At 36.3% G+C, this 16945-nt stretch overlaps 1 protein-coding gene across 1 annotated transcript; it reads left to right on the top strand.

Moving 5' to 3' along the window:
* The first annotated feature begins 2679 nt into the window (after positions 1–2679).
* On the top strand, positions 2680–3182 carry LOC130805614 (uncharacterized). The gene is made up of 2 exons (XM_057670398.1): positions 2680–2713; positions 2764–3182. The coding sequence occupies exons 1-2, from the start codon at positions 2680–2682 to the stop codon at positions 3180–3182; spliced, it is 453 nt and encodes a 150-aa protein (XP_057526381.1).
* The last annotated feature ends 13763 nt before the right edge of the window (positions 3183–16945 follow it).

The following is a 16945-nucleotide window of genomic DNA, read 5'->3' as shown; positions in this document are numbered from 1 at the left end:
ATTAATGAACGATGAAGAATGAACAAGGATAAATGATCATTGAAGAATGAACGATGAAGAATGAAAAAGGATCAATGATCAATGAACAATGAATGATGAAGAATCAACAAGGATCAATGAGCATTGTAGAATGAAGGATGAAGAATGATCAAGGATCAATGATTATTGAAGAATAAACGATGAAGAATGAACAATGATATATGATCATTGAAGAATGAACGATGAAGAATGAACAAGGATAAATGATCATTGAAAAATGAACAAGGATCAATGATCATTGAAGATTGAACGATGAAGAATGAACAAGGATCAATGATCATTTAAGAATAAACAATGAAGAATGAACAAGGATCAATGATCAATGAACAATGAACGATGAAGAATAAACAAGGATCAATGAGCATTGTAGAATGAATGATGAAGAATGAACAAGGATCAATGATCCATAATAAATGAACGATGAAGAATGAACAGGGATCAATGATCATTGAAGAATGAACGATGAAGAATGAACAATGATCAATGATTAATGAAGAATGAACAATGAAGAATGAACAAGGATCAATCAGCATTGTAGAATGAACGATGAAGAATGAACAAGAATCAATGATCATTAAAGAATTAAAGATGAAGAATCAAGAAGGATCAATTGTCATTTAAGAATGAACGTTGAAGAATGAACACGGATCAATGATCAATGAACAATGAACGATGAAGAATGAACAAGGATCAATGAGAATTGTAGAATGAATAACGAAGAATGAACAAGGATCAATGATCATTGAAGAATGAACGATAAACAATGAACAAGGATCAATGATCAATGACGAATGAACGATGAAGAATGAACGATGAAGAATGAACAAGGATCAATGAGTATTGTAGAATGAACGATTAAGAATGAAAAAGGATCAATGATCATTAAATAATGAACGATAAAGATTGAACAACGATTAATGATCATTGAAGAATGAACGATGAAGAATGAACAAGGATCAATGATCAATGAACAATAAACGATCAAGAATGAAAAAGGATCAATGAGGATTGTAGAATGAACGATGAAGAATGAACAAGGATCAATGATCATTGAAGAATGAATGATGAAGAATGAACAAGGATCAATGATCAATGAAGAATGAACGATGAAGAATGAAAAGGATCAATGAGCATTGTAGAATGAACGATGAAAAATGAACAAGAATCAATGATCATTAAAGAATGAACGATGAAGAATGAAAAAGGATCAATGATCATTCAAGAATGAACGATCAAAATTGAACAAGGATCAATGATAATTGAACAATGAACGATTAAGAATGAACAAGGATCAATGAGCATTGTAGAATGAACGATGAAGATTGAACAAGCATCAATGATCAATAATGAATGAACGATGAAGAATGAACAAGGATCAATGATCAGTGAACAATGAACGATGAAGAATGAACAAGGATCAATGCGCATTGTAGAATGAACGATGAAGAATGAACAAGGATCAATGATCAATAATGAATGAATGATGAAGAATAAACAAGGATCAATGATCAAAGAAGAATGAACGATGAAGAATGAAGAAGGATCAGTTGTCATTTAAGAATGAACGTTGAAGAATGAACACGGATCAATGATCAATGAACAATGAACGATGAAGAATGAACAAGGATCAATGAGAATTGTAGAATGAACAACGAAGAATGAACAAGGATCAATGATCATTGAAGAATGAACGATAAACAATGAACAAGGATCAATGATCATTGACGAATGAACGATGAAGAATGAACAAGGATCAATGAGCGTTGTAGAATGAACGATGAAGAATGAACAAGGATCAATGATCAATAATGAATGAACGATGAAGAATGCAGAAGGATCAATGATCGTTGAAGAATGAACGATGAAGAATGAACCATGATCAATGATCAATGAAGAAGGAACGATGAAGAATGAACAAGGATCAATAAGCATTGTAGAATGAACGATGAAGAATGAACAAGGATCAATTATCATTGAAGAATAAACAATGAAGAATAAACAAGGATCAATGATCATTGAAGAAGGAACGATGAAGAATGAACAAGGATCAATGAGCATTGTAGAATGAACGATGAAGAATGAAAAAGGATCAATGATCATTGAAGAATGAACGATGAAGAATGTACAAGGATCAATGATCATTGAAGAATGAACGATGACGAACGAACAAGGATTAATGATCATTGAAGAATGAACAAGGATCAATGATCAATGAACAATGAACGATGAAGAATGAACAAGGGTCAATGATTAATAATGAATGAATGAAGAATAATGAACAAGGATCAATGATCATTAAAGAATGAGCGATGAAGAATGAGCAAGGATAAATGATCAATGAACAATGAACGAGGAAGAATGAACAAGGATCAATGAGCATTGTAGAATGAACGATGAAGAATGAACAAGGATCAATGATCAATGAACAATGAACGATGAAGAATGAACAAGGATTAATGATCAATAATGAATGAACGATGAAGAATGAACAAGGATCAATGATCATTGAAGAATGAGCGATGAAGAATGAACAAGGATCAATGATCAATGAACAATAAATGATGAGGAATGAACAAGGATCAATGAGCATTGTAGAATGAATGTTGAAGAAAGAACAAGGATCAAACTTAAAGAACATCCATGGACAGAACAAACTTTACCCTAGGCATGCTAGGTGGGTTGAATTTCTACATACCCTCAACTTCTCTGCAAAATATAAAACAGGAAAAACCAATGTGATTGCTGATGCCTTAAGCAGGAGATACAACTTGCTAGCTATTCTTGATGCTAAAGTAATTGGGTTTGAAATGATTAAAGAAATCTATGCTAATGATTCTGATTTCTGTGAAATGTATAATGCTTGTTTGAAAGAACCTCAAGGTGTTTTTCATGTACAACAGGGATTTTTGTTTAAAGGAAATAGATTGTGCATACCAAAAACCCCTTTGAGACTGTCTCTAGTAAAGGAAATGCATGAAAGCAGTTTAAGTGGACACTTTGGCATTCAGAATACTCTAGATATGCTAAGTGAACATTTTTATTGGCATAAAATGTTGGGAACTGAACCATATTGGTTCATGCAAGAGAAGCTAGCAGCAACGTCAAAACAAGAGAAATCCGACACTCAGCGAAAAATCCGCTGACCAGCCCACCTTGCAGCATGACCCAAGCCTTGACCATGGAGATATGGACCTAACCAATCATGAGGACGTCATCTCTATACATAGGCCTAGCCATAAAGGTCCAAGAACCATGCTAATAGTGCACACAGCTCTCTGAAATCCGTGCACAGGGTCCTCCAGTCAGCAGGTCGATGCTGAGATCAGAACTGGTGTTCTGACTTGGTGACCAGGTGACCTTGCAAGGTATGTCCAGAGCTAACCCACACACCTTGGGAGACATGGAGGATAAAAATGGAATCTCTATACTTGGACCTTTCCATCAAGACCTTAATTGCCTTTTATCCATCACGGGAAGACCCAAAGAAATGGAGGTGAAGGTCGAGCGTTCAGTTGAAAAATACTCAAGAAGAGCTGCTGTATTCTGTTATGTTTTGATATTTTAATTTGCACGTGTATTGCACATGAGCTATATGACCGTTATGGCCGTTAGTCCTTCATGTAATTAGCCTACTCCTTATTCCTAGCCTTATAAATAGTAGATAAATCAATGTAAAAAGACACGTTGTTGCTTAATAAAAGTTCTTCTCAAAAAAATTCAGTATTTGAATTTTTTCACAATTGCTTGCAATTGGGGTTACTAGGGCCAGTTTGCCCTTCGTGTTGGTGTGAATCCTTGATCAGTCTTCAAGGCCACACTACACCCTATCCAAGAACATTGAGTATTCCTTTGATTAATCGAAGGAAAACACCGGTGTTGCATTGAAAAGAGGCTTGGTAGTCCAACTCTGATTCAAGGCATTGTTCATCAATCTTGGAATATCCTTCAAGATTTTCGTATCAATTCCATATTGGTTCATGCAAGAGAAGCTAGCAGCAACGTCAGAACAAGAGAAATCCGACACTCAGCAAAAAATCCGCTGACCAGCCCACCTTGCAGCATGACCCAAGCCTTGACCATGGAGATATGGACCTAACCAATCATGAGGACGTCATCTCTATACATAGGCCTAGCCATAAAGGTCCAAGAACCATGCTAATAGTGCACACAGCTCTCTGAAATCCGTGCACAAGGTCCTCCAGTCAGCAGGACGATGCTGAGATCAGAATTGGTGTTCTGACTTGGTGACCAGGTGACCTTGCAAGGTATGTCCAGAGCTAACCCACACACCTTGGGAGACATGGATGATAAAAATGGAATCTCTATACTTGGACCTTTCCATCAAGACCTTAATCGCCTCTTATCCATCACGGGAAGACCCAAAGAAATGGAGGTGAAGGTCGAGCGTTTAGTTGAAAAATACTCAAGAAGAGCTGCTGTATTCTGTTATGTTTTGATATTTTAATTTGCACGTGTATTGCACATGAGCTATATGATCGTTATGGCCGTTAGTCCTTCATGTAATTAGCCTACTCCTTATTCCTAGCCTTATAAATAGTAGATAAATCAATGTAAAAAGACACGTTGTTGCTTAATAAAAGTTCTTCTCAAAAAATTCAGTGTTTGAATTTTTTCACAATTACTTGCAATTGGGGTTACTAGGGCCAGTTTGCCCTTCGTGTTGGTGTGAATCCTTGATCAGTCCTCAAGGCCACACTACACCCTATCCAAGAACATTGAGTATTCCTTTGATTAATCGAAGGAAAGCACCAGTGTTGCATTGAAAAGAGGCTTGGTAGTCCAACTCTGATTCAAGGCATTGTTCATCAATCTTGGAATATCCTTCAACATTTTCGTATCAATTCCATTTCATTGCATTCACCACGCACACATACATCAATTGGTATCAGAGCACGGTTCACGAAGAGGGAAAGAGCGCCTGGTTTTGTTGAATGGAAAATCAAGAAAAGCATTCATCACCCTGATTTTGATCCTGCATTCTGTCTGGTGAGAATTTTAAGCATAACTTTTTGTAGAAGCGAAATTTCATTAATTCATTTTGGATTAATCAAGGTTAGTGTCTTAACTTTGAGTTCTTGAAAGAAAAATTGGATTTCACATTGTGTGCAAAATTTGGCGCAAGTGTTTTCCAACCTGCAGAAACAGAAATCTTGAAATTTCAAGATTCTGTTCTTGTGTTCGCAGGACGAATGTCGGCATTCTTTTTCATTTCATTTACATTTTGATTGATTAGTGTAAACAAAATAATCACAAGTTATTCACAAAATTGGTGTTGAACGCTTTGGTGCTGTACAATTGCACACCAAGTCACAGAAAACAGATTCTTAAGAATCTGATTTTCTGAAGTCAAGTGGTATTTCTGTGTTTTTCTTCACGTCATAACGTTTGATTAGAAGAAATAATGGTTTGCAATCACATCTGACTTAAAATCACGTGTAAATTGGTTTTCATTAAGATTGCACATTGCATTTTAGTCACAAAAGTCAGATTTTAAGAAATTGTCCTGTTTTGATTAAGTGTTTTGTTGTCATAGTTGTGTTTCTTTTCTTTTCTACATTTTTTTGTCTTTAATAATCATATAAAATATAGGTTAGAAATTAATTTTCATTTTATTCCACGTGCAACTTGATTCTTAGTAAGATTGCACATAGCATTCAATCACAAAAATCAGAATACTAAGAAACTATTCTGTTTTGATCAAGTGTTTTGTTGTTCATTGTTGTTTTCTTTGATCTTATGCATTTGATGTCTTTAGTAATTAGATAAAATAGGGATTTACATTAGCATTTCATTTTATTCTAAGTACAAATTGAATTTTGCTGTTTGGTGCACAGAATACAGATTCTAAAGAATCTGATTTTTCAGAATCTGCTATGCATTGATTAGCCTTTGTATTGATCTTGTTGATTCATTGTTGTTTTCTTTTCCTTGCTGCATATTCTGAATTTTTTTAATTAGATAAGATAGGGCCTTACATGAGCATTGCATTTAATCCTAAGCACAAGTTGATTGTTGCTGTTTTGTGCACAAGAATACAGATTCTAAAGAATCTGATTTGCTGATTTTTCTGATTTGATAGTATTGCTGCATTCCTTTCTTTCTTATACATTTGTTCGCATTAAATCAATTATCATTTTGTTTGCATTAAATCATCATGTATACAAAAGAGAAATTGGATGCACTAGTTAACATGGTCACTCAACTAAGCTTGGCCGTCACAGAATTGAAAAATGCTACACTACAACAACCCCAACACCCATACCCAAACTTTAACATTGAGAATGTGAGAGAGGATAAAACCATGAGGGTTGATGTGCACGAGTTTGATGGCACCTCACATGACCCTGAGGAATACATTGAATGGGAGGAAGGGGTAGAACGATACTTTGAATACAAAGACACCCACCCAGACCATCAATACAAAATAGCTAAGGTGAAGTTAACCAAACTAGCCGCAACTTGGCTTGAAGGTGTGCAGAGGCAAAGAAAACGTGAGGATAGACCAAAAATCAACTCTTGGGAGAACCTTAAGAAAAAGATGAGGAGGAAATATGTGCCTAGCAATTACACATTCAGCAAGGGCAAGGAAATCAGTAACTATAGGCAACCTACACAGCAGCTTTCTGAAAATAGGGGAATACAGCAATATAGATCCTCTGCTAGCCATAGTACACAGCAACATAATAGACATACTGCACCTACTGTCATGCACACAGAGAGGCAGCTTACTGCCAAGGAGAAGGAAGTAAACCTTAAGGATGTTATGTGTTTAAAGTGTCATGGTCATGGGCATGTCAAAGTAGATTGTCCTAACAAAAGAGCTTTCACCCTAGCTGAGTGGGATGAAATTAAGAACAAGGAGAGACCTAAGACCATCCTTGTTGGCACTAATGGTGGGGAGGAAGAGAAGGGAACCATTACTAATGATGATGACCCTAATGGCACCTATATTCAGAGAGAACCAGGGGTAGTAACACCCTATGTGGCTGACTCTAAGTCAGACAGAGAGCTCAAATGCCCTGAGGAAGAAGAACATAGGGCTGTTGTGATTAGGAAAAGCTTTCACACCACCCTCAAGGGGAAGAAATCTGTACCTCCTCCCAAGACCAAGAAACCTGTACATCATATAAGTAGGAAAGGTTGTGTGGATACTGATTTACCATTGTCACTAATTGATCTTCTTGTTTTGTACAGATATAGCACTAATGTTCATAAGCATGCTGAATACTTCCAAAAAAAACACAAACCAATGCGTAAGAAGTTGAAGAAAACAAAAGCAAGACACCAGCACAGAGCAAACAAGGGACTGAAGCAGAGCAAGTTGATGCTACTTGGTGAATTTGCAAGGATGTTACTCAAGCAAAGGAGGTTTTCTCACCTCAGGAAGCATAAGTTAAAGCCCAAGACTATGGGACCATTTCAGATAATTATTAAATATGAGGATCAACAGCAATAGTACAGCAAGATTAAATGCTGGTTAGTATGCAAAGTTGGTTGTGCAAAATCAGTGTGCAATAATAGTAAGTATGAGCATCAGTGAACCGCTTTATATCACCTTTAGATAGCTCAAGCATGTAAGGAGAGGGTCAAGAATTGAGGACAATTCTTTATCCAAGAGGGAGGGATTGAACCATATTGGTTCATGAAAGAGAAGCTAGTAGCAACGTCAGAACAAGAGAAATCCGACACTCAGCAAAAAATCCGCTGACCAGCCCACCTTACAGCATGACCCAATCCTTGACCATGGAGATATGGACCTAACAAATCATGAGGACGTCATCTCTATACATAGGCCTAGCCAAAAAGGTTCAAGAACCATGCTAATACTGCACACAGCTCTCTGAAATCCGTGCACAAGGTCCTCAAGTCAGCAGGTCGATGCTGAGATTAGAACTGGTGTTCTGACTTGGTGACCAGGTGACCTTGCAAGGTATGTCCAGAGCTAACCCATACACCTTGGGAGAAATTGAGGATAAAAATGGAATCTCTATACTTGGACCTTTCCATCAAGACCTTAATCGCCTCTTATCCATCACGGGAAGACCCAAAAAAATGGAGGTGAAGGTCGAGCGTTCAGTTGAAAAATACTCAAGAAGAGCTGCTGTATTCTGTTATGTTTTGATATTTTAATTTGCACGTGTATTGCATATGAGCTATATGACCATTATGGCCGTTAGTCCTTCATGTAATTAGCCTACTCCTTATTCCTAGCCTTATAAATAGTAGATAAATCAATGTAAAAAGACACGTTGTTGCTTAATAAAAGTTCTTCTCAAAAAATTCAGTGTTTGAATTTTTTTCACAATTGCTTGCAATTGGGGTTACTAGGGCCAGTTTGCCCTTTGTGTTGGTGTGAATCCTTGATCAGTCCTCAAGGCCACACTACACCCTATCCAAGAACATTGAGTATTCCTTTGATTAATCGAAGGAAAGCACCGGTGTTGCATTGAAAAGAGGCTTGGTAGTCCAACTCTGATTCAAGGCATTGTTCATCAATCTTGGAATATCCTTCAACATTTTCGTATCAATTCCATTTCATTGCATTCACCACGCACACATACATCAGGAACCATAGGCAAACACATTCTGAAATGTGAGACTTGCATCAAAGCAAAAATCACCTTTCACAAGGGAGAATATAGACCTTTACCTGTAGCGGATAAACCTTGGGAGCATGTGAGTATGGACTTTGTTATGGCTTTGCCAAGGACACAGAGGCAAAAGGATTCTATCATGGTGGTGGTTGATAGATTCTCAAAAATGGCCCACTTTATTGCTTGCACTAAAGTGGATGATGCCAAACACATAGCAAGGTTATACTTTGATGAGATTGTGAGACTACATGGGGTACCCAAATCCATCATATCTGATAGGGATGGTGAATTCCTTAGTTGTTTTTGGAAAACCCTATGGAAACTATTAAGCACTACCCTGCTTTTTAGTACAAGCCATCACCCACAAACAGATGGCCAAACTGAAGTGACTAATAAAACTCTAGGATCTATCCTAAGGACTTTAGTGAGTAAACACCTTAGGGACTGGGATCTTAAACTAAGTCAAGCAGAATTTGCCTACAACCGAAGCCCAAGTTATGCTACAAAGTTTACACCCTTCCAGTGTGTTTATGGGGAAAACCCCCTATTACCAATTAATCTTACACATGTTAATGTGCATGACAGGAAGCAGAAAGATGCAGTTGAACAAGCGGAGGAGCTGCTGAAATTGCACAAGATGGTCAAGGAAAATATCTGCAAAGCCAATGAAAAGTACAAGCAAAAGGCAGATGGGAAGCACCAGCCTAGAGAACCATTAAAGGAAGGAGATCTCGTCTGGATACATCTAAGAAAAGAGAGATTTCACCAGCAGAGAAAGAACAAACTGATGCCTAGAGCAGCAGGCCCATTTCTAATTATTACCAAGATTGGAGATAATGCATATAAGGTGAAGTTACCAGCTGAGTACAACATGTCAAACACCTTCAATATTGGGCACCTGCAACTACATCAAGCAAGTCAAGAAATGAGATCAATTCTTCCTCAAGAAGGAGGAGTTGAACCATGTGAGTCAAGGTCAAGACATGGTTCCAGCCTTCCCAGGGGTACACTTCCTGACCAAGAACAAGGAATAAAAGAACTGGTGTTATTCGAGTCACCGAGCAAGCCAGAGTATGACTCGAGCAGAAGCGAGCAGAATGCATCCGAACCATCGAGCAAAACAGAACACCCGAGCAAAAGTCTTCAGCATGCATCCGAGCCATCGAGCAAGACAGAACACTCGAGCAGGTTCCATCAGAACACATTCGAGCCACCGAGCAAGAAGACAAACCCATCGAGCAAGAGATTAGATCACTTGAGCAAGAGTCATCAAAATACGCTCGGGCTGTTGAGCAAAATAACAGACCACTCGAACAACGATAATGATCCACAGTTTGATGACCCGACCACCTTGCTCTGCTACTTGGGACTTAACCACGAGCTTCTAAGAAGTGACCAAGGCGAATATAGCATCTTGGTACATGGACCTAACTATCAAGGGCCTAGAACCCTACTGACAATAACCACGAAAACCGGAGGAACCAGTACAAAGTACCCCAGTCGCCAGCCGCTGAAAGAGATATCCAGTACTTAGCCAAATTTACTGATTTTTCTATTTTAAAATAGGACAATGTCAGGCACGTGTACAAGCTAGCCGTTGTAATGATAGAAAGCGATATATAGGTACATAGGCTTGATGTAAAGAGATTAGATTACGTGAATACAAGTTTTCATTCAGATTTTTTCCTAGTTTCAATCCGTTTTCATTGTAGTTGTTCTCTTCGTTCTCCTTGAGTATATTGTGTGAATTTCTTCAACTAGTCCAACGCATTTGAAGAGGAAGATATCTCTGAAACTAGATTGAGGAACAATCTAGTGCGTCACCTTTCCACAAGGGCGAGTAAAGCTTAGAGAGGGGTCGTGGATTCAGCACAAGGGTGAGTGAAGCCTGAAGAGGGGAACCACGAGGCTGGCCTGAGAATCAAGAAGAGTGTTCTTGGGTATATTTTGGTGAGATGTGTGTGCTTCCGCATTTTATTGATTACCTCCGAAGGCGAGAATGAACGATGAAGAATGAACAAGGATCAATGAGCATTGCAGAATGAATGATGAAGAATGAACAATGATCAATGATCAATAATGAATGAACGAGGATGAACGACGAAGAATGAATAATGATCAATGAATACTGAAGAATGAACGATGAAGAATGAACAAGGATCAATAAGCATTGTACAATGAACGACGAAGAATGAACAAGGATCAATGATCAATGAACAATAAACGATGAAGAATCAACAAGGATCAATGAGCATTGTAGAATGAACGATGAAGAATGAACAAGGATCATGATCAATGAACAATGAACAATGAAGAAAGAACAAGGCTAATTGAGCATTGTAGAATGAACGATGAAGAATGAACAAGGTTCATTGATCATTGAAGAATGAGCGATGAAGAATGAACAAGGATCAATGATCAATGAAATATAAATGATGAAGAATGAACAAGGATAAATGAGCATTGTAGAATGAACGATGAAAAATGAACAAGGATCAATGATCAATAAACAATGAACGATGAAGAATGAACAAGGATCAATGAGCATTGTAGAATGAACGATGAAGTATGAACAAGGATCAATGATCAATAATGAAAGAACGATGAAGAATGAACAAGGATCAATGATCATTAAAGAATGAATGATGAAGAATGAACAAGGATCAATGATCAATAAACATTGAACTATGAAGAATGAACAAGGATCAATGATCAATGAACAATGAACGATGAAGAATGAACAAGGATCAATGATCAATAATGAATGAACGATGAAGAATGAACAAGGATCAATGATCATTGAAAAATGAACGATGAAGAATGAAAAAGGATCCATGATCAATAATGAATGAACAATGAAGAATGAAAAAGGATCAATGATCATTTAAGAATGAACGATGAAGAATGAGCACGGATAAATGATCAATGAAGAATGAACGATGAAGAATGAACAAGGATCAATGATCAATAATGAATGAATGATGAAGAATGAACAAGGATCAATGATCATTGAAGAATGAACGATGAAGAATGAATAATGATCAATGAATACTGAAGAATGAACGAAGAAGAATGAACAAGGATCAATAAGCATTGTTGAATGAACGACGAAAAATGAACAAGGAACAATGATCAATGAACAATAAACGATAAAGAATCAAGAAGGATCAATGAGCATTGTAGAATGAACGATGAAGAATGAACAAGGATCAAAGATCAATGAACAATGAACGATAAAGAATGAACAAGGATCAATGATCAATGAAGAACGAACAATGAAGAATGAACAAGGATCAATGATCATTGAAGAATGAACGATAAAGAAGTAACAAGGATCAATGATCAATGAACAATGAACGATGAAGAATGAACAAGGATCAATGAGCATTGTAGAATGAACAATGAAGAATGAACAAGGATCAATGATCATTGAAGATTGAACGATGAAGAATGAACAAGGATCAATTGATGCGTGTTTGGGTTGGAAATCTTCAATATGATGTGAAGATGCAAGCCAGCACTAAAATCCACGCAATGTAACAACAAAAAATCCCAAAACACACACGAAACAGTGATATGATTCACACAAACAGAACAATGTTTGTAAGGTGAATCTTGAATTGAAAGACTAGGAGTTTTAATCCTCCAAGGCCAACAATTCCCTAAGTACAATCAAGGACTACTCTCAGTTGCAAAAGGTAATGATCTTGCACTACTCAAGATCGTTGAATGTTCATACACATTCAAGGAGACAAAGGAAATACTCCAATGACTTTATTTCTGAAATCTCAAATCTGAACTTGTTTATTACAAGGCTAATGCCATTTATTTATAGACATATGGGACAAGGGAAATAAAATGAGAAGGCTAATGACACGTCCAACTAATATTAACGATCATAAAGGAACACGTGCACAACATGTGCTCATTTAAAAGAATGAAAAACACACTAAACTAAGCATTTTGATTTCTGACAGCAACTTGCTGACCAGGTGACCTTCCACACACTTTCTTGTGTCCTTCCAAAGGTTTATAATGGTCACTAAGAGTCTTGGTAGCAAGTTCCTAGTGTAGAGATTCCATTTCTACCCTTGGTGGCACAAGATACCATGAAATACGATCGGGCCAAAGCGTGCTAGGTCAGCTGGTCAGAACAATTCTGAAGTGCTGATCTATTCTGTTCTGGCAACCTGTTGACTGGCTGACCTTCATAGCTTGTTTCAATGGGTTGTCCATGATGTATAGTAATGTCCTTGGGCCAAGGCATGAAGTTCCATGTACCAAGATTCCATTTTCATCTTCCATGGCCTCTGAATCCTTATTGGATGATCTGGGCAAGGCGTGCAAGGTCAGCTGGTCGCCATTATTGATCAGGACCTGCTGTGTTGTAGCTTTGAGCCTTGCATCCTCCTTTTCTGTTGTTGATTCTGTCTCATTGATGGAATATGCCTTATTGCTTTGTTCTTCATCCTTGTTCCTTGTGTGAGTCATCATTGAACCATCCCAATATGGTTCATCAATGATCATTGAAGAATGAACGATGAAGAATGAACAAGGATCAATGATCAATGATCAATGAACAATGAACGATGAAGAATGAACGAGGATCAATGAGCATTGTAGAATGAACAAGGATTAATGATCAATGAACAATGAACGATGAAGAATGAACAAGGATCAATGATCAATAATGAATGAACGATGAAGAATGAACAAGGATCAATGATCATTGAAGAATGAGTGATGAAGACTGAACAAGGATCAATGATCAATGAACAATAAGCGATGAAGAATGAACAAGAATCAATGAGCATTGTAGAATGAACGATGAAGAATGAACAAGGATCAATGAGCATTGTAGAATGAACGATAAAGAATGAACAAGGATCAATGATCAATAAAGAATGAACGATGAAGAATGAACAAGGATCAATGAGCATTGTAGAATGAACGATTGAAGAATGAACCAGGATCAATGATAATTAAAGAATGAACGATGAAGAATGAACAAGAATCAATGATCAATAATGAATGAACGATGAAGAAAGAACAAGGATCCATGATCATTGAAGAATGAACGATGAAGAATGAACAAGGATTAATGATCAATAATGAATGAACGTTGAAGAATGAACAAGGATCAATGATCATTGAAGAATGAGCGATGAAGAATGAACAAGGATCAATGATTAATGAACAATAAACGATGAAGAATGACTAGGATCAATGAGCATTGTAGAATGAACGATGAAGAATGAACAAGGATCAATGATCAATGAACAGTGAACGATGAAGAATGAACAAGGATCAATTAGCATTGTAGAATGAACGATGAAGAATGAACAAGGATAAATGATCATTAAAGAATGAACGATGAAGAATGAACAAGCATCAATGATCATTGAAGAATGAACGATGAAGAATGAACAAGGATCAAAGATCAATGAACAATGAACGATGAAGAATGAACAAGGATCAATGAGCATTGTAGAATGAACGATGAAGAATGAACAAGGATCAATGCTCAAGAATAAATGAACGATGAAGAATGAACAAAGATCAATGATTATCGAAGAATGAACGATGAAGAATGAACAAGGATCAATGATCAATGAAGAATGAACGATGAAGAATGAACAAGCATAAATGAGCATTGTAAAACGAACGATGAAAAATGAAAAAGAATCAATGATTAATGAACAATGAACGATGAAGAATGAACAAGGATCAATGAGCATTGTAGAATGAATGATGAAGAATGAACAAGCATCAATGATCAATTATTAATGAACGATGAAGAATCAACTAGGAACAATGATCAATGAACAATGAACGATGAAGAATGAACAAGGATCAATGAGCTTTGTAGAAGGAACGATGAAGAATGAACAAGGATCAATGATCAATAACGAATGAACGAAGAAGAATGAACAAGGATCAATGATCATTGAAGAATGAACGATGAAGAATGAACAAGGATCAATGATAAATGAACAATAAACGATGAAGAATGAACAAGGAGCAATGAGCATTGTAGAATGAACGATGAAGAATGAACAAGGATCAATGATCATTAAAGAATGAACGATGAAGAATGAACAAGGATCAATGATCAATGAACAACGAACGATGAATTATGAACAAGGATCAATGAGCATTGTAGAATGAATGATGAATAATGAACAAGGATCAATGATCAATAATGAATGAACGATGAAGAATGAACAAGGATCAATAAGCATTATAGAATGAACGATGAAGAATGAACAAGGATCAAATATCAATGAACAATGAACGATGAAGAATGAACAAGGATCAATTAGCATTGTAGAATGAACGACGAAGAATGAACAAGGATCAATGATCAATAATGAATGAACAATGAACAATGAACAAGGATCAATGATCATATAAGAATGAACGATGAAGAATGAATAATGATCAATGAATACTGAAGAATGAACGATGAAGAATGAACAAGGATCAATGATCAATAAACGATGAAGAATCTACAAGGATCAATGAGCAATGTAGAATGAACGATGAATGAACAAGGATAAATGATAAATGAATAATGAACAATGAAGAATGAACAAGGATCAATGAGCATTGTAGAACGAACGATGAAGAATGAACAAGGATCAAAGATCAATGAACAATTAACGATGATGAATGAACAAGGATCAATGATCAACAAAGAACGAACAATGAAGAATGAACAAGGATCAATGATCATTGAAGAATGAACGATAAAGAAGTAACAAGGATCAATGATCAATGAACAATGAACGATGAAGAATGAACAAGGATCAATGAGCATTGTAGAATGAACAATGAAGAATGAACAAGTATCAATGATCATTGAAGAATGAACGATGAAGAATGAACAAGGATCAATGATCATAGAAGAATGAACAAGGATCAATGATCAATGAACAATGAACGATGAAGAATGAACAAGGATCAATGAGCATTGTAGAATCAATGATGAAGAATGAGCAAGCATCAATGATCAATTATGAATGAACGATGAAGAATCAACTAGGAACAATGAACAATGAACAATGAACGATGAAGAATGAACAAGGATCAATGAGCATTGTAGAATGAACGATGAAGAATGAAAAAGTATCAATGATCATTGAAGAATGAACGATGAAGAACGAACAAGGATCAAGGATCAATGATCAATGAACAATGAACGATGAATAATGAACAAGGATCAATGAGCATTGTAGAATGAATGATGAAGAATGAACAAGGATAATTGATCAATAATGAATGAACGATGAAGAATGAACAAGTATCAATAAGCATTATAGAATGAACGATGAAGAATGAACAAGGATCAAATATCAATGAACAATGAACGATGAAGAGTGAACAAGGAACAATGAGCATTGTGGAATGAACGACGAAGAATGAACAAGGATCAATGATCAATAATGAATGAACGATGAACAATGAACAAGGATCAATGATCATATAAGAATGAACGATGAAGAATGAATAATGATCAATGAATACTGAAGAATGAACGATGAAGAATGAACAAGGATCAATAAGCATTGTAGAATGAACGACGAAGAATGAACAAGGATCAATGATCAATGAAGAATAAACGATTAAGAATCTATAAGGAACAATGAGCATTGTAGAATGAACGATGAAGAATGAACAAGGATCAATGATCAATGAATAATGAACAATGAAGAATGAACAAGGATCAATGAGCATTGTAGAATGAACGATAAAAAATGAACAAGGATCAAAGATCAATGAACAATGAACGATGAAGAATGAAGAAGGATCAATGATCAACAAAGAACGAACGATGAAGAATGAACAAGGATCAATGATCATTGAAGAATGAACGATAAAGAAGTAACAAGGATCAATGATCAATGAACAATGAACGATGAAGAATGAACAAGGATCAATGAGCATTGTAGAATGAACAAGGATCAATGAGCATTGTAGCATGAACGATGAAGAATGAACAAGGATCAATGATCAATGAATAATGAACAATGAAGAATGAACAATGATCAATGAGCATTGTAGAATGAACGATGAAGAATGAACAAGGATCAAAGATCAATGAACAATGAACGATGATGAATGAACAAGGATCAATGATAACAAAGAACAAACGATGAAGAATGAACAAGGATCAATGATCATTGAAGAATGAACGATAAAGAAGTAACAAGGATCAATGATCAATGAACAATGAACGATGAAGAATGAACAAGGATCAATGAGCATTGTAGAATGAACAATGAAGAATG

Source organism: Amaranthus tricolor, chromosome 2 (assembly GCF_026212465.1).
Source record: "Amaranthus tricolor cultivar Red isolate AtriRed21 chromosome 2, ASM2621246v1, whole genome shotgun sequence".
Lineage (NCBI taxonomy): Eukaryota > Viridiplantae > Streptophyta > Magnoliopsida > Caryophyllales > Amaranthaceae > Amaranthus > Amaranthus tricolor.
Note: the sequence above shows the minus strand (reverse complement) of the source record. Positions and strands in the feature narration are given on the sequence as shown.

Bases quoted from the DNA above. Each gene is read 5' to 3' on its own strand.
- LOC130805614 (XM_057670398.1), top strand. From the start codon at position 2,680: ATGGACAGAACAAACTTTACCCTAGGCATGCTAG. The intron at 2,714-2,763 runs GTGGGTTGAATT...AATATAAAACAG, and splicing joins CTTTACCCTAGGCATGCTAG to GAAAAACCAATGTGATTGCT.